Source organism: Lontra canadensis, unplaced genomic scaffold (genome assembly GCF_010015895.1).
Source record: "Lontra canadensis isolate GAN:19392208 unplaced genomic scaffold, GSC_riverotter_1.0 scaffold19, whole genome shotgun sequence".
NCBI classification, from domain to species: domain Eukaryota; kingdom Metazoa; phylum Chordata; class Mammalia; order Carnivora; family Mustelidae; genus Lontra; species Lontra canadensis.
Genome location: NW_022631013.1, coordinates 25,428,520 through 25,446,829, shown reverse-complemented (window position 1 = coordinate 25,446,829; position 18,310 = coordinate 25,428,520). Strand labels below are relative to the sequence as shown.

At 41.6% G+C, this 18,310-nt stretch overlaps 1 protein-coding gene across 4 annotated transcripts in view; it reads left to right on the top strand.

Moving 5' to 3' along the window:
* The window catches only part of ECPAS (Ecm29 proteasome adaptor and scaffold), a 63,986-nt gene that overhangs the window by 28,647 nt on the left and 17,029 nt on the right, over nucleotides 1–18,310 (top strand). For all 4 annotated transcript variants that reach the window (XM_032860845.1, XM_032860846.1, XM_032860847.1 and 1 more), the window contains 15 exons: nucleotides 203–337; nucleotides 1,119–1,281; nucleotides 1,899–2,071; nucleotides 3,250–3,351; nucleotides 3,951–4,074; nucleotides 4,730–4,875; nucleotides 5,296–5,350; nucleotides 6,195–6,309; nucleotides 7,010–7,078; nucleotides 10,157–10,274; nucleotides 10,545–10,712; nucleotides 14,428–14,507; nucleotides 15,127–15,232; nucleotides 16,219–16,266; nucleotides 17,123–17,244. In XM_032860845.1, coding sequence (XP_032716736.1) covers nucleotides 203–337; nucleotides 1,119–1,281; nucleotides 1,899–2,071; nucleotides 3,250–3,351; nucleotides 3,951–4,074; nucleotides 4,730–4,875; nucleotides 5,296–5,350; nucleotides 6,195–6,309; nucleotides 7,010–7,078; nucleotides 10,157–10,274; nucleotides 10,545–10,712; nucleotides 14,428–14,507; nucleotides 15,127–15,232; nucleotides 16,219–16,266; nucleotides 17,123–17,244 — 1,724 coding nt within the window. The remainder of the gene's footprint in view (nucleotides 1–202; nucleotides 338–1,118; nucleotides 1,282–1,898; nucleotides 2,072–3,249; nucleotides 3,352–3,950; nucleotides 4,075–4,729; nucleotides 4,876–5,295; nucleotides 5,351–6,194; nucleotides 6,310–7,009; nucleotides 7,079–10,156; nucleotides 10,275–10,544; nucleotides 10,713–14,427; nucleotides 14,508–15,126; nucleotides 15,233–16,218; nucleotides 16,267–17,122; nucleotides 17,245–18,310) is intronic.

The window sequence follows — 18,310 nt, the reverse complement described above, 5'->3', positions numbered from 1 at the left end:
TTTGGTGAAAATGCACAGAAGACTTGGGATATAATTCAGCTCTTATTTTATTTTGAAGCAGCTTATTGTGTTATTTTCTCACAGATACCAATAGATCGAGTAATACAGCGTATCATTTGTTCTTTCGATTTTAAATGTCAGATGATGTCTGTAGGAAGATGATTGTGTATCACGGATATGTTTGTTTTTCTACCCCACTCAGAGTCTGATGAATAGCAGTAAAGAAGAGATGCGTGAACTGGCGGCATTGTTTTATTCCGTGGTGGTATCTACAGTGTCGGGGAGCGAGTTGAAGTCAATGATAGAACAGCTTATAAAGACCACAAAAGACAATCATGTATGTTACCAGTTTTGTCTTCATTCTTTTTTGTGGGAAATGGGAGCGCCTTCCAAAAGCATCCGCTATGTTTTTAGTTTTTGTGTTCTCATTTCTTAAAAGGAACTTTTATGATGATGAAGAATAAGTGAGATAGAAAATGCATTGACTCATTTAGTCCATTCAGCAACTGTGAGTGCCTTGTGTCTGATCGGCACCGTTTTCGGTGCTAGGAATACAGTGGGGAGTGAATACACGAGGATCCCTCATACTACCAGGTGCTCGGAAATCTTAGTTCCTTTCTCCTTCCCCATCTAGTGCACCTGTCACCGAGCCTGTTCTGTCAGGGAAACACGTGCTTTCTAATAGTCAAACCTCTACTTGGTGTTTAGGGGTTTTAAAAATTAGAAATGCGTATCTGCTCGTTGTATTTTTTTTTTGGCTGTAGGGTAGTAGGGAGAAATTATGCTTGAAAATTATGGTAGCATAGTTACGTAAGTGCTGCAAGCTAGAAGACAGTGTGGGTGCCGCAGGGAGCAGGTAGGAGAGTCCCTTCACCCAGACTTGGAGTGGGTGTGGGTTTAGGGAATTACTTGAAGTGAGTCAGGACTCAGCTTGCCTTCGCAGAAGGCTTGAGTGTTGGAAACTCTAGGTTCATTAGCATTCAGTAGAATCTCAGATGATCACTTTGTTCTCTGGTCTTATGTCTTTTTGGAGAGATGACTGTCCTAAACATACCGTTATTTCAGTGTGTTCTTGCATGTATGAGAGAGTGACAGAGGTACTGTGTGGTTAACTTCAGAGCCCAGAGATACAGCATGGATCCTTGCTTGCGCTGGGATTCACTGTAGGAAGATACCTGGCCAAAAAGAAAATGAGGATGGCAGAGCAGCAAGACCTGGAGACAGATGGCGACTTTCTGCCGGAGCAGGAGGAGCTCATTCAGAGCGCCACGGAGACCATAGGTACTTGCTGTGCTCGTGCTGACTGGAGTTGGGTTCAGATTTCTTACAGCATTTTAGTTTCTTTCTACAGCATTGCACTTTGAAGGCACAAGTCTTGACAAAACCTTGCTTCATGGTGCATAAATTCTGTGTTTTTAATAACAGTGAAAGAATGTTTCTTTCTATGTTTCTGTATGAAGGAGATGATGACGTTATGGGAAAATCCTTAAACACCTTAAACAAGTGCTTTCTGCCTTGTTCCTACGTGTTTTTTTTTTTTTTTTAAAGATTTTATTTGTTTATTTGACAGACAGAGATCACAAGTAGGCAGAGAGGCAGGCAGAGAGAGAGGAAGGGAAGCAGGCTCCCCGCTGAGCAGAGAGCCCGATGCGGGGCTCGATCCCAGGACCCTGAGACCATGACCCGAGCCGAAGGCAGCGGCTTAACCCACTGAGCCACCCAGGCGCCCCCTACGTGGTTTTATTACTGACTGAGTGTTAGCAAATTACCAGTTAGAAGAAAATGTAGACTTTGACTTTGTTTTGCCGTCTCTAAGATAGTCTTGGGTCCCTTGCTGCTTGCCCTGGACCCCAAAAGCAAGAGTATCTTCTTCTCAGTCTTGTCTCCTGTGCTTCCAGGCTCGTTTTTGGACAGTACGTCGCCCCTCCTGGCCATTGCTGCCTGTACAGCCCTGGGTGAAATTGGCAGAAATGGTCCCCTCCCGATTCCCAGTGAGGGATCTGGCTTCACCAAATCGCATCTTGTAGAGAGCTTACTGAATAGAATACCCTCCAGTAAAGAAACAAATAAGGTAAGTCCTTTTTTCCCCTTCTTCTGAAATTCTTTCTTTTCATAGATACATAAATGAGCAAAAACACCGTTGTAATGAGGATAGATGACAGTGCAGCTGGAGGAAGGATTTACTGTAGGAAAAAAAAAGAATGATGAAGTCTAGGTGACTGTTTAGTTTTGAGCGAGGGGTGATTTGTGGACGACCTCTGTGCGTGTGCCATTTGGCCGAGTTGTTCCAATGTAAGCCCATAACTGTTAGGTTTTGGGTAAAAAAACCAGCTGCATCAGGTAACTCTTCTGTCATGCAAAAGTGCATAATAAAGTGTTCAATAGTTGTTATCACTTTTGTAATTTTAGACCAAATCTAAATCTTAACCTCTGACAGCAAAAATGGTTTTAAGTCTGAGTGTTAGGAAGCAGCATGAGTAATACCTGAAGAGAGGGACATTTATCATTTTTAGTCTCAGATAGACATTTTCATAAACTTTAAAACATATTTGTGGTCAGAGTACTTCAGTGTTGAAATATAACATGATTTAATGAGCAGATAAATCAGTTTACTACAAATTTAATAAATACATAATTCTATCCTTGATCTAGGTACTGTTTAAAACTTCCTGAGAACATCACACTGTAGTTTTTGTTAGCTATTGTTAACTAATTGGTGATCACCGGCCACTGTTGAACACTTGTAATGTGCCAGGCATATGCCCAGTGCTTCATATATGTAAATTAATGGAACTCTCCAGAAGGTCTAGTGAAGTAGGTATGCTTGTCATCTCTCTTTTCCCAGATGATGAAATGGGAGTTGCAGAGAGTGGGATAACTTGCCTGAGATCACATACCTGTAAAGGCTGCTAATAACATGGTTAAGCTCTGATTTGATTTTAGGTCCTCTGGGCCCAGAATCTACATTTGTAAATGGTTTGATGGATAATAAACCTCATTTAAAGGCTTTCCTTCTTCTTTTGCCGCCATGGACCCTTAAGGAACTCAGTTTTATGTCTTTCTACCTCCAATGTTTTATACACATAATTCTGTAAAATTGGATATTAAAAAAAAAAAAACTTGCATGCATAAGTGCTTTAGACAGACTGCCCTCCCTGTCATCTCATTTCAGAAACACTGTTCTGGGATAAAGCTGGTACATACTTTGTTTAAAAAAAAACAAACCAAAAACATTCTCTGATTTTCTAGATGAAAGAACGGGCAATTCAAACACTGGGATATTTTCCAGTTGGGGATGGAGATTTTCCTCACCAGAAACTCCTCTTGCAAGGTCTGATGGATTCTGTGGAGGTATTTATATTGCTATCTGATTGTTAGTTATTCACACCAGAGGCATTTTTTAGCTAGAGTTTTGCATGCTGTGAGATTTTATTTTTATTTTTTTAAAAGATTTTTTTCTTCTGTTTATTTGAGAGAGAAAGAGAGTGGGAGGTGGGAGGCAGGAAAAAGGTTGGAGTTGAGGACTAAGGCCGCTGAGTGACAGAGCCAGTGTTAGGATCCAGGTCTCTGGAATCATAATCCAGTGTTTTTAATGTGAATTTTTTGAGAATGAATTATATACACATCAGGTTCTCCCTGGGTGTCATTGACATTGTAACCACTTGGGGAGAAGTGTGATAAGATAAGAATTTGCCCCGAGATCTGTGTGGCTTCAGTCCATACCCTTTTCCTCCAGATATTAAAAATCCGTGCTTAGTGGCTCTGTGGAGGGTGAAAAGGGCAACGTGAGGTTGGACCCCCCGCCCCCCCCCAGGTTAGGTGAGAGCAATCCAGGCAAAAGACGAAAAACAGCGTGTTGACAGACAAGATCTGAGACAGCCTTTTTGTGGAAGTGGATGTTTTTGGGAAATGTTCTCTGTGACTCACGGCTGCTGTTTCCGTTGTTGCAGGCCAAGCAGATAGAGCTGCAGTTCACCATCGGGGAAGCCATCACCAGTGCAGCTGTTGGAACCAGCTCCGTGGCTGCCCGGGATGCCTGGCTGGTGACGGAAGAAGAATATACGCCCCCTGCTGGTACCTTCCTGCTCAGCTAATCCTCTCCTGGTCCTCAAGGAACCCTTTCTGGGCTTGTTACCACATTTGAGGCAAAAGAAAAAAATTCATGCGTTCCATTTTAACTCTTTTTTAGCTATTTATAGATGTCTTACCAGTTTGGTTCAGTCAAGAAAGATAGTTGGTTAAAGGAGAGTGAACACGACAAAATGAATGAGAACTTCTTTTTTTAGTTCTTTGGGAAGTAAGGGAGTTAGCGGTGTGTTCCCTTCAAACTTGTGCTCTTTCCTGGAGGCTTGGTGCACGTAGCCCGTTTCAGAAGTCGAGGCATAGTTACATTTCCCAAGTCACCCGTCCCTTCATCCTTTATTCACATTTATCACAGTGAAGCCTCAGGTCTTGTGCTCGCGCTCCACGTCCCTTTGCAGTGAGGGTGCTCTGGCTTCAGTGACTGTGCGGGTGAGGGAGTGTGCAGTTTCTGACACTTTATGTATGGGTCCTGTGGTCTCGTATGTGTTGTGCTTCTGAAATGGATGATTATCAGTTCCTTCAGTGACCTAAACACCTTAACCTTTTAGACCTGAATATGTTCTAGGATTGTTGCATTAAAATCTAATTTTTTAGGATACTCTTTTCATTTATTTGAATTGATTTTATCATCCCTTTTTCCCCCCAGGAGCCAAAGTGAATGATGTGGTCCCCTGGGTATTGGATGTGATTTTAAATAAACATATCGTCAGCCCCAACCCACACGTGAGGCAAGCGGCCTGCATCTGGCTCCTTTCTCTTGTGAGGAAGCTAAGTACCCATAAAGAAGTGAAGGTAAGCCATGCTAGAAATGTGCTTGGCACTGTTGGGAACCGTCTTTGAAGTATTTATGACTAAAAGGCAGTAGGAAGGCAAGTGTATGAAGGTGATGGCCAGTGCTGATAGCGAGGGCCATTAGCCTTTAACAGTTATTTTGGAAGAAGCTGTGAATGAAGGATGGCAGCCTGATGTACATTGGCTGGAAGATGATTCTGAACTTAAAGGCATAAGGTCAGGCTATCAGGATGGGAAGGTTGTAAGTCTACAACCTTCAGGTGATTTGGCTGCCTTCAGACGAAGCATAATCGGGCATGTGGCTGTCTTGGGTCGGAAGACTCTTATGAGGTGTTGTATGCCCCAAGAGGAGATTCTTATCCTTTCTTATCTTCCAAGACAGTAGAGTTTGTGTTCTAAACACCTGTTTTCTTCTTTCAGTCTCACCTTAAAGAAATCCAGAGTGCATTTGTTTCCGTTTTGTCGGAAAATGATGGTAAGTTATTGGTAAATATTTGATTCCCAAACTTCATTAAGCTTGTGTTTTAAATTAAAAAAAATCTAGATTAATGAACATAAAGGAAGGATTTGACTAATTAGATCATGTTTCTTAGTTTTGCATTTAAAAATGGAGCTGACTGAGGGTCGTTGGAGGGGAGGGGCATGGGGATGGGGTAACTGGCTGATGGACATTAGGGAGGGCATGTGACGTAATGAGCACTGGGTGTTAGATAAAACTGATGAATCACTGAACTCTGCCTCTGAAACTAATAACACACTATATGTTAATTAATTGAATTTAAATTTAAAAAGATCAAAAATGAAAAAAAAAATGGCGTGAAGGCCTTCTTTAATGTTAATATTTATAAATAATAGCTTCTTTCTGTTTCTTGTTCCTTTCCTCTTTGTGATGTAAACCAGGAGAGAGCAAATGTGTTAGACATTTAAATAGTAGCTTTGTTTTATAAATTGTCTTAAACATACAGTCTTATATTGACTTTTTATTTTTAAAAAATTGGAGGTGGTTATATCAAAATCTGTGAGACTGTTGTACTTTTCACGCGTGTGACTTGTAGTACACAGAGCACTAAGGCCCAGCAGGGTTGACTTGATTTGTGAGTTGGATCTTTTGTGAATGTAGTTCTTATTTACAGGGACCTTTGGTGCTATGTCCACTGAGGTGACTTAATATGTTTTAATAAAATAGGCAGATTGATTATGTTTTCATGTCTTTACTTGGATATCATTTTGGATTTTTACTACAATTAAAAAAAAATACGACAATGGCCAGAAGGCACATTTTTCTTAAAATAATACTATTTTGTCTGACTTTTGTGCAGAACTTAGCCAAGATGTTGCTTCAAAGGGCCTTGGGTTGGTGTATGAACTGGGCAATGAGCAAGACCAGCAGGAATTGGTTTCTACACTTGTGGAGACGCTTATGACTGGCAAAAGGTACAGTAAACTTGTACATTTCAGATTTAAACATGTACAACAAGGTTTGTAAATACTGAGAATATGTAGTGGAAGAAGGAAAATTCAGCATTTGATGTTCCTGTTTATTAAGTCTGTAGATTCCAGTCAGTGATTGTTATGTGGTGGGTAGCAGTTTAATTATTCAGTGTATACTGTTTAGACAGTACAGTGAAGTAAACCAAACTACTGTTCAGAAACAGGCCAGTAGGTCAAGCTTTGAAAGTTGAATGATCTCAGGACAATCAAGGCTTTGGATTATAATAATACCATAATTGCTGTTGGCTAATTTAGTCAGGAAAATGAAGATGTGGAGGGGAAGCTTGCATGTCTTTCAGAGTCTGATTTGTGAAGAGGATGAGAGGGGCAGTCATTCTTGTAATTGGTTACTGCTTTATGTTGCCTTCCTTGCAGGGAGGATGGTTTTTAATGGATGACCACATTTAATTCAGTTTAAATGGATGTGGAATGTCTTTACATCTCTTTTGTTCATCCTAGAGTTAGTTTTACAGAATTCTCAGGCTGACTGGGAAGGACTTAGTTGACTTTTACATCTTGCGCTATGACATACTTGCTGTGGAGTTTGATTTTGTCAGTCTGTAAGAGAAATGAATCAGTTAGTTGAATGCTGGTATGAAAAATTCGAGGCTGATATAAAGTCTTAACTGTTGTTTTGCTTCAGAGCTAAACATGAAGTTTCTGGGGAGACCGTGGTATTTCAAGGGGGAAGCCTTGGCAAAACACCCGATGGGTAAGTGTGCCAAACCCACTGATCAGTCATCATTAACACCTTCCGTCTGTGAACGGGCACTCACGACACTGATTTCCACCCTCCTAGGAAATGTGTGTTAGTTGAAGAAGAACATTTCTGTGGCGAAAGCATAGTGTCTCAGATTGGGGTTCTTGGGAAACAGACTCTGAGGTAGAGTTTTGTGTGCTGGAAGCTGCCTGAAGAATGCCCCAGGCTCATCACTTGGGGGATTGAGGAGGCAGGAGAGGCCCGATGGCCTGAGGAGGAGCTGACCTGCTGCCAGCACTTAAGCAGATCCTGACCCCTGGAACTGGGCTGGGCTGGCCCTTCAGAGTTGTCCTGCTTTGAGGGTCCAGGCCTTCACGTCCCCTCATTAGGCTTTGCATTCCCTGAGTGACTAGCCATTGGTGGGAAGCTGTTCTAGGGGAGGACCTGACCTTGGACTGGGGGCTGTTCCACTAGCTCCCAGCCAGCTGAGTCGTGAGGGGCCGCCTGGCAGCACAGCTCGGCATCGGCTGCACCTTGGCTTTTAGGGGGCGGCTCTGCTGGATATTGTGGGGTCCACCAATTTAGCACTTCAAATTGATTCCTAGAGCCTTAAACCTCCTTTATCTTATCATTATTCCATTGTGGTTACACTGATGGTTTTCCTCTAAACACCCTCAGGTCAGACTGTGCAGCTGGCTGGGCTTTGCTGTGGTGTCACATAGAGCCCAGCTTCCGTGTTGTCTGCAATGCCAGAGAGCAGCTGTTTGTTCTTTCCTTGACTTTCTCCCATAGCTCACTATTTCCACATCAAAAATTATTTTTGTTCCATTTACTCCCTATAGAGTTTTTCTGAGTTTTTTTTTTTTTTTTTAAGATTTTATTTATTTATTTGATAGAGAGATCACAAGCAGGCAGAGAGGCAGGCAGAGAGAGAGGAGGAAGCAGGCTCCCTGCCGAGCAGAGAGCCCGATTCGGGGCTCGATCCCAGGACTCCGAGATCACGACCTGAGCCGAAGGCAGCGGCTTAACCCACTGAGCCACCCAGGCGCCCCTTTTTCTGAGTTTTTAAAAAGTGCTTTCTTTTCACAGAATAACTAATACAAATGATCGGGTATTTGAATAAATATTATTTGTTCAGAGGAAAGTTAATAGGACTCAGAAGGCGTTCTCAAGATTGCGTGCTGCAGTCCTACAGCTTGTATGGACCCACAACAGACTCTGAATAGCCAGAGCCATCTTGAAAAAGAAAATGAAGCCCAGAGGCATCACAATTCTAGACTTGAAGCTGTATTACAAAGCTATAATCAAAACAGTATGGTACTGGCACAAAAATAGACACACAGATTAACAGAACAGAAGAGAATATCCAGAAACCTGTTATTTTATGGTCAGTTAAACTTTGACAAAGCAGGAAAGAATATCCAATAGGAAAATGACAGTCTCTTCAACAAATGGTGTTGGAAAAACTGAACAACAACATGCAAAAGAACCAAAGTGGACCACTTTCTTATACCATCCACAGAAATAAAGTAAAAAAGGACTAAAGATCTAATGTGAGACCTGAAACCATAAAAATTCTGAAAGGGAATATAGGCAGTAACCTCTTTGACATCGGTCAAAGCAACTTCTTTCTAGATATGTTTCCTGAGGGAAGGGAAACAAAAGCAAAAATAAACTCTTAGGACTACATCAAAATAAAAAGCTTCGGCATGGTAAAGGAAACAGTCAACAAAACTAAAAGGCAACCTATGGAATGGAAGAAGATATTTGCAAATGACATATCTGATAAAGGGTTGGCGCCTAACATATGTAAAGAACAGATACAACTCAACACCCAGAAAAACAATCTAATTTAAAAATGGGCAGAAGTCATGAACAGCTCTTTCTCCAGGGAAGGCATACAGATGGCCCCCACACACATGAAAAGATGCTCAACATCACTTACTAGGGAAATGTAAATCAAAACTACAATGAGATGTCATCTCACACCTGTCAGAATGACTAAACTCAACAGCACAAGAAACAACCGGTGCTGGCAAGGATGTGGAGAAAAAGGAACCCTCTTATACTATTGGTGGGAATGCCAACTGGTGCAGACACTGTGGAAAACAGTATGGAGGTTCCTCATAAAGTTAAATATGGAACTACCTATGATCCAGCCACCATACTACTGGGTATTTATCCAAAGAGTACAAAAATACTAATTCAGAGGACTACATGCACCCTTATGTTTATAGCAGCATTATCTACAATAGCCAAGATACAGAAGTGGCCTAGCTGTTCACTGGGGTAGATGAATGGATAAAGAAGATGTGATGTGTGTACACACACACACACACACAATTTATTCAGACATAAAAAAGAAGTCGTGCCGTTTCCAACAACATGGATGAGGCTAGGATTATAATGCTAAGGGAAATAAGAGAAAGAGAAATTCTGTATGATGTCATTCACATGTGGAATTTAAGAAATAAAATATGATTATATGGGAAAAAAGAGAGGGAAAGCCAAGATGGAGACTCTTAACTATAGAGAACAAACTGATGGTCACCAGGGGTGACCTGAGGGGATGGGTCAGATAGGTGATGGGGATCAGGGCGGGCACTTGTGTTGTACCAGTGATGTGTAGAAGTGGAATCACTATATTGTACACCTGAAACTAATACAACACTATGTCAACTAACTGGAATTAAAATAAAAACTTAAAAATGATTGGGGTGTTGTAGCTTCGAGAAGACTTAGGGATGATACAAGTTGTGTTTAAGGAACTCTCCTGATAGAAGGTAACAAGGAATTGCTGAGCTGCCTCCTGGTGGTGGGGGGTGTTTGTGGGGGGGTGGCAGCTAGGGCAGGGTGAGGGCTCCACCTCGGTGGGAGTCCCAGGGGCCTTCAGGTCACTTACCTGGCCTTGTCAGTAATTGAACTAGGTGACTTCTTATATTCCTGTCAACCGCATTCTCTTCCTCGGTGGTGATGAGATTGAGAACGTAATTTAAAAATGTCGCCCTAATATTGGTATTGTTGACGTAACTTTTACTAGGTTGGAAACAGAGAGATACATTGGATACTTTCTGTTTGTTTGTTTCCAAGCCAGGGCCTCTCTACTTACAAGGAGCTTTGTTCTCTGGCAAGTGATCTCAGTCAGCCAGATCTGGTGTATAAATTTATGAATTTAGCCAACCATCATGCAATGTGGAACTCGAGGAAGGTAAGTTGCTGTCGCTGGACGGTTTTTACTCTTCACTTCCAAACCAAACCTGCTACGTTGGCTGACTGTGGTGATTGACACGCAGTAGGTTTTGTAAAAGTCTGGGATTAGAGAAAACCAGACCACCACATGGTTGCTGTTATGGCTAAAGCTGGGACACTCAGGGACAAGTCTGGGGGGAGAATTTTGTGATCTTCATGGATTTACTGTGTTAACATTTTGCCACAGTAGTTGTGTCTGAGTCACTTCAGCAGCATCTTATTTTTTTAGGGTGCTGCTTTTGGTTTTAACGTGATTGCCACCAGAGCTGGAGAGCAGCTTGCTCCTTTTCTGCCTCAGCTAGTTCCTCGTCTTTATCGTTACCAGTTTGACCCCAACTTGGGCATCCGACAGGCCATGACGAGTATTTGGAATGCACTGGTCACAGACAAATCAACGGCAAGTATCTGGAAACCGTTGGCCAAGATTACACGTGGGATGTAAACCCAGTGCTCATCTTTCTTTGTGCTTTGTATGCTTACCTGTTTAAACAAAGAAGTTTTCTTTGATTCCTTGCTTTTTCCTTTCTTTCAAGATGTCAAAAATGCTCCTGGCAACATTTATTAAAATCTCAAAAATGGAAATAAACTAAATGTCCGTGGGGTGGCTGGCTGAGGAAGTGACAGGATATTTACACGAATGGAATACTGTATCAATGGGTGCTGTCCATAGAGTGGAGAACAGGTCACAGTTCCGCCTTCGAGGAGTTCACTTTGTTTTTTTTTGTTGTTGTTGTTGTTTTTTGTTTTTATTATTTTTTTTAAAGATTTTATTTATTTATTTGACAGACAGAAATCACAAGTAGGCAGAGAGGCAGGCAGAGAGAGAGAAGGGGAAGCAGCAGGCTCCTCCTGAGCAGAGAGCCCTATGTGGGGCTCGAACCCAGGACCCTAAGACCATGACCTGAGCCGAAGGCAGAGACTTAATCCACTGAGCCACCCAGGCGCCCCCAAGGAGTTCACTTTGTTGAGGAGCTAGACAACAGGCGATTACCATGTACGGTTTCCTCTCTTGGTTTTCTTTTACCTGGCTGCTTGTCATACTTGATTCCACTTGTAGAGGATAACGTTTCTCAGGGCTTGCCTCTGAGTACATTTTACTCTCCCAACTTTATCTTTTGAGGTCAGCAGTTCCAGTGAATATAAATGGCATATTTTTTTAAAAAATATTTTGTTTATTTATTTGGCAGAGAGATAGAGAGGCCAAGTAGGCAGAGTGGCAGGCAGATGGAGAGGGAGAAGCAGACTCCCCGCTGAGCAGGGAGCCTGATGTGGGGCTCGATCCCAGGACCCTGGGATCATGACCTGAGCCGAAGGCAGCTGCTTAACTAATGGCCTCTCAGGCATCCCTGTAAATGGCATCTTAGTTGTGATGGTTCCCAGTTGCAGACTGTCGGCTCGGACGTGACTTGCGTTCCTGACCTGCACATCCAGCTGCCTGCTTCCTCTCTCCACCTGGATGTTGTTTCATGTTACCTTTGACTTAACATGTCTAGAACGGGACTTTCCCCGCTCTTCTCAACATTCGCCTATTTACCCATGCCAGGAAACTTGGTATCCTCTTGATTTTTGTCCGTTGTGCCCCTACTTTCAGTTATTTCCAGGAGCAAATTCTGTTGATTCTGCTGCCAAAGTATCCCTTCAACCCACGCTCTTCTTTCCCTAATTCATTCCTGGAGAATAGGGTGTCATCTTTCTCTTTTCTTTGCCTTCCTTTATTTAATTGGCAGTAAAAGTGATTTAAAAAAAAATGGGATTGTGCCATTTTGGGTTAAAATTCTTTAGTGGCTTCGGAGTTGACTTTAAATAAACTCCATGATCCGTACCTTATCTTTGCATCCCTGCTCCTGATGTGGCTCTTCCTCTTCTTCAGTTTGGTGTCAGGTGGAGTGTGCTCCTGGTCAGGGTGATGGGCACTTGAAGGTTCAGCTTTGAAGGCCCCAGGAGAGTATTTGGTACCGTTGGGTCAGTCAGGATCTACTAAGCCACTTAGCTGTGCAGATCTGAGTCTGGTGCACAGGCTGAGGCTCTTGAGATAGGCGTATCCTCTCCTTATGAGTGAAAGGACATAGATGAGATTGGTTTTTGTCAATATAGAGATGAGGTAGTGTGGATGAGACCACTGTGGAGAGTGTGTAGAAAGCTGGACATAGGAAGACGGCAGTCTGTTAAATCTTAGGTGAGTCATTTATTTCTCTGTCTTGCTTTTCTTACAGATAAGTGAGGATAACAAAACCTTTCCTACCTGTATGAGTAAAAAGTGGAAAAGCCTTAGGTTTTTTTATCCCCTTTTTAAAATTTTTTTTTATTTTTAAATATAGTAAATTTTTTTTAATAAACATATATTTTTATCCCTAGGGGTACAGGTCTGTGAATTGCCAGGTTTACACACTTCACAGCACTCACCATAGCACATACCCTGCCCAATGTCCATAATCCCACCGCCCCTCTCCCAACCCCTCTCCCCCCATCAACTCTCAGTTTGTTTTGTGAGATTAAGAGTCACTTATGGTTTGTCTCCTTCCCAATCCCATCTTGTTTCATTTATTCTTCTCCTACCCCCTTAACCCCCCATGTTGCATCTCCTCTCCCTCATATCAGGGAGATCATATGATAGTTGTCTTTCTCCGATTGACTTATTTCGCTAAGCATGATACCCTTTAGTTCCATCCACATCATTGCAAATGGCAAGATTTCATTTCTTTTGATGGCTGCATAGTATTCCATTGTGTATGTTTCCCCTTTTTTAAAAAGATTTTATTTATTTATATTTTCAGAGAGAGCATGCACACAAGTAGGGGGAGGGGCAGAGGAGAGGTGGGGGCAGAGGGAGAAACAGACTCTCTCCTGAGTGTGGAGCCCATGGTGGCTGGATCCCAGGAACCTGAGACCATGACCACAGCAAAGTCAGACACTTGACTGACTGAGCCATCCAGGTGCTCCCAAGGCTTGAGTTTTTTTCTTTCTTTTTTTTTTTTTTAAGATTTAAAAAATTTATTTATTTAGCAGAGATCACAAGTAGGGAGAGAGGCAGGCAGAGAAAGAGAGGGAAACAGGCTCCCCACTGAGCAGAGTGCCTGATGCGGGTCTTGATCCCAGGACCCTGTTTTCATGACCTGAGCCAAAGGCAGAGGCTTTAACCCACTGAGCCACCCAGGTGCCCCAAGTCTTGAGTTTCAAGGTCCTTTGGATCAGTTTAAAAACTGAGCCTAGGGGCACCTGGGTGGCTCAGTCACTTGGACATCTGCCTCCGGCTCGGGTCATGATCCTGGCGTCCTGGCATCAGGCTCCGAGTTGGGCTCCCTGCTCGGCAGGAGGCCTGCTTCTCCCTCTCCCTCTGCTGCTCTCTCTGCTGCTCTCTCTGCTCCTGCTTTCTCTCTCAAATAAATAAAGATAATCTAAAAAAAACACAAAAAAACCCAAAAAACAACCCTGAGCCTTCCTCAGGTAGTTGTTATTACCAAATTTGTTAAGTGTATATCCAGACAAAACAGGCTTAAAAAATTCAACTCGCCTTTCGTTCTGAGCAGTCATAATACTTCTTTATGTGCTGTACACTGTACACATTACCAGGGATATGAAGACAAGTCAGACACTCTCCTTGTCCTTGGGGTCTCGGTGTGATGGAGCAGTGTAGTTATATACGGTCTGATACTACATGCTTAAGAAGGTGCTGTGGGAACAGAGGAGAGCAGGCCAGTCTTCTCCGTGAGGCGACACCTGATTTAAATCTTGAAGGACAAGTAGGAATTAGCCAGGTGAGCAAGAGAGGGTAGGGGATTGCAGGGAGAGGTAGTATGTATCAAGGAATAAGGGTGTGATAGTACATGATACCTTTGGAGCTAGATCGGAGCTGGATCAGAGGGCTTTGTATCCATGCATGGGTGGTTGGATTTTATTCTCGTGTCCTGAGGAAGACAAGAGAATCAAGTTTGCGCTTTAGAATCATCATTCTGGCAGCTGTCAGCAAGCAGAGTGGGGAGAGACTTGTGGGCTGAGATGCCCGGAGACACTTAGGCATTACCTACAGAGACATGGTCAGTATGGTTGAGAGATTAACATCTTGACTGTTGATGAATTTCACATTTTAAATATTATCCTTTTTCTTTCATTAGGTGGATAAATATCTGAAGGAAATTCTTCAAGATTTGGTCAAGAACCTTACCAGCAATATGTGGCGAGTTCGAGAATCCAGGTACCATTTTTGGAAATAGAAGACTAGTCAAATATAACTGATTTTAACCGCCCCCCAAATTTCCAAGCTTTATACTGTATGCAAAATGAATAAATTAGTGGTACTGAAAAGCATATTTTTGGTTGGGTTAGAGAGTTTGCTCTACTTAACTATTTAAAACTGTAAAAAAAAAACCCCAACTCTAGTTGATGGTTTTCTAAATTGTCTTAGTTTATATAAGCATGACATTAAAGAAGATCACTTGTTAAATTAGTAGATATTCAGATATATTCTGTCATAACTTTGTAGGGTGTCATTTACTTATATATTTATATAATTTATTCAGTGCCTGTTATATACCCCACATGTGCTACGTAGGGTATACTGGTAAATAAAAAATATGTATCCTCTCAAAGAGGCTGTATTGTAGTTGTGAGATGCAGACATCTGATGAAAGTCAGTGCCACATGCATATGGGGTGTTTGAGGCACCAAGGAGAGAATAGGCGTTGCTGTCTAGGAGTGGAGGGTAAGAACTGGAAATACAGGCAGAATCCATATTCCTCTTTGGTATGAATGTTTCATTGTAAAGATGGAGCTTTCTTGATCATAAACTTGAAAACGAAATTGTTTATTTTCAGCTGTTTAGCTCTGAATGATTTATTGAGAGGAAGACCTCTAGATGACATCATTGATAAACTTCCAGAAATTTGGGAAACTCTTTTTCGGGTACAAGATGATATCAAGGTATTACAGAAATAAGTCTACATTTATTCATAGAATAACTTTGATTAGTAACTGTGATTGTCAAAATATGTACATTGGGTAATTCAAAATTCACTTTCCAGACAATTTTAAGAGACTACAGTTTCCTTCCAAAGTTTGAGTCGTGATGTGTCTGTGATGTTGCAAGGTTGGGTATCCTTAGATCTAAATTGAATTGCCTTTTTTTTTTTTTTTAAAGGTGGCTATAGCCTTTCTTTCAATAGAGATTTCATCATGTTATTGATTAGGACAGATAACGGTTTGGAAATAATCCAGACACCCTCTCTTTGATCAGTTTTATAAATTGGATCAGTTATTCCCATATAACATGACCAATTCCTTTGAATTTTTCCTGGGCAATCTCAATTTTAGATATTTTGATATCTCACCATTAGAATTAAGCACTTTCCTTTTCCTTTTCCTTTTACTTTATTCATTAGAGATTTTTAGAAGTCTTTTAGAATACTTACATAGATGTTTATATGTTTGCATTATAATACATTTAGTTTCTAAACTGTTATACTTTTTTAAAAAAAGATTTACTTTTTGAGATAAAGAGAGAGATGAGTGTTGGGGAGGGGCACAGTGAGAGGGAGAGAGAGTCCCAAGTAGACTCTGTGCTGAGTGCAGAGCCCCCATGTGGGGCTCAGTCTCCCAACCCTGAGATCCTGACCTGAGTCGAAACCAAGAGTTGGGCACTTAACTGTGCCACCCAGGTGCCCCTAAACTGTTACACTTTATAGCCATATTTTTGAGAGGTGAGAATAGGTCATACATAAAAAAAGTACATGGCCATTATAATATGTTCCTTGATGGGGAGGGAGCCTAATGAAGCACTATTTTCTACCTGGTATTGAAAGTAGGATTTTTCACTAATTTGTGTAGAGGCATAGGCCGTTAAATACACATTGTGGGGTGGGCGGGAATGAAACTAATGTGTCTCATGCCATACTTTTCCCCATTTTTAGGAATCCGTACGGAAAGCTGCAGAACTAGCTTTGAAAACTCTGAGCAAGGTGAAAACTCTTATCTAACTTTGGGAGTGAAGTGGGGCAGGGCAGTCTGTGACCAGGGTGACAATGACTTATTTTTTGTCATATAAATTGACATTGAGTTGCAGTGACATGAAGTAATCAGCTTCATGCTATCGTTCAGCGTTCGCACAGTGAATGACAAGCTAGGTGCCTTTATACTAGAATACTAGGGTTTTTAGCATAGAATATGTCTGGTCTCTTTATATGGTCAGCTTCTGTGGGCCTTTACATAAGGTATGACTTGCACTTGATGCTGAAGAACACATTACTCATTTAGATCCAGCCCACAGCTACCTCCTCTCTTGTTACTGCTATGGTTTTGTGTTCAGCTGCCTTGCATGTTTATGAGGCTGGCAAGCTTTTTGAAACTAGTTTCTTACTTGAATTTGATTTTATGGTATTTCTGGGATGTCTACGTTCTAGCTGTCTGGGCCTGTCATGGATTACATCCTTAGTAAGCAGTAAAAACCGGGTTTGAATCAAGGTGTTTCTTATTCCCGATTTGTATTCCTGACCACTGTGTTATGCTGCCACCCAAAGTTCTTGATGATAATACCTTAAGCCTTCTGCGAAGTGCTTTCTTACAAATTTTCTTACTTCTTTTTCAACTATTTCCCATCTCACAAATGACAAGACCAAAGCTTAGAGAGTGGAAGGCATTGCCCAACTCCTTGTTAGGTGTTGGCAGACAGGGGACTTTTCTGTTTCTCTCGGAAGTGTCATGGAAACTTGATTCACTTATTCTTTTCTATGGCTGTGGGAAATAGTATTTTGTTAGATGAGTGCTTTATTGGGTAAGAGGTCAGCTTCACTAATTTCTGTGCTCTGTATATGTAAGGTTTGTGTGAAAATGTGTGACCCCGCCAAAGGAGCAGCTGGCCAGAGAACCATTGCTGTCCTTCTGCCTTGCCTTCTGGACAAAGGAATGATGAGTCCTGTGACAGAAGTCCGAGCTCTCAGGTGTGCGCTTTATCTGCTGATAAAGTGAATGGATTTACTTAGTTTCTAGCCATTCAACAGAAATAGCGTTTCTCTGAGTGTTAGATTCTTCAAAGTATGGAGAAAATCAGCTGAGGAGAATACATTGAGGTGACCCAAGAGCATTTGTGAAAATTTCTGAGGCAGAACATTTTCTGAGAAACAAACATTCTCATGGGAGCCTTGCTTTAGACCAACATGCTGCTGTTCTGCTTTGACCTTGTGTAAGGTGTGTTATTGTGTTGCCGTCAGCATCTGCCCTCAGCAAGCACATCTTTCTGTTATGCCCCAGGTCCTTGGGAGGTTGCTTATTGGTTATACCATTTAGTAATATTTCATAGATAACTAGGTTTAAAATAAACTACCAGTTGCAACAATGAAATACTAAAAAAATACACTCACATGTTTAGACATATTATGGCTGTTTGATAAATTTCAACAGTGAAAGATTCTAGTCTTTTTTTTTTTTTTTTTTTTTTTTTTTCTTTTACACTAGAGCCTTGGAGCACCTGGGTGGCTCAGTGGGCTAAAGCCTCTGCCTTTGGCTTAGGTCATGATCCCAGGGTCCTGGGATCCAGCCCTGCATCGGGCTCTCTGCTCTGCCTGCCTCTCTGTCTACTTGTGATCTCTCTCTCTCTCTGTCAAATAAATAAAATAAAATCTTTAAAAAAAAAAAAAACTAGAGCCTTATTTAGGAATTTGTTTTTAAAGATTTTATTTGTTTGAGAGAGAGAGCAAGTAAGAGAGAGCATGAGAGGGTAGAAGATCAGAGAGAGAAGCAGAGTGCCTGTGAAGCTGGGAGCCCGATGCGGGACTAGATCCCGGAACTCCAGGATCATGAACTGAGCTGTAGGCAGTCGCTTAACTGACTGAGCCACCCAGGCGCCCCTTATTTAGGAATTTTATCTGTCATTTTATTTCACTCTTAAAATTAGATCAAATTAATAATACCAACAGTATTTCATACTGATTGTAACTATTTATTACTGCCACTAATAAAATAGTTGATAAGGGAAGGTTTTTTTTTAAAAACTAATTATTTTAGAGA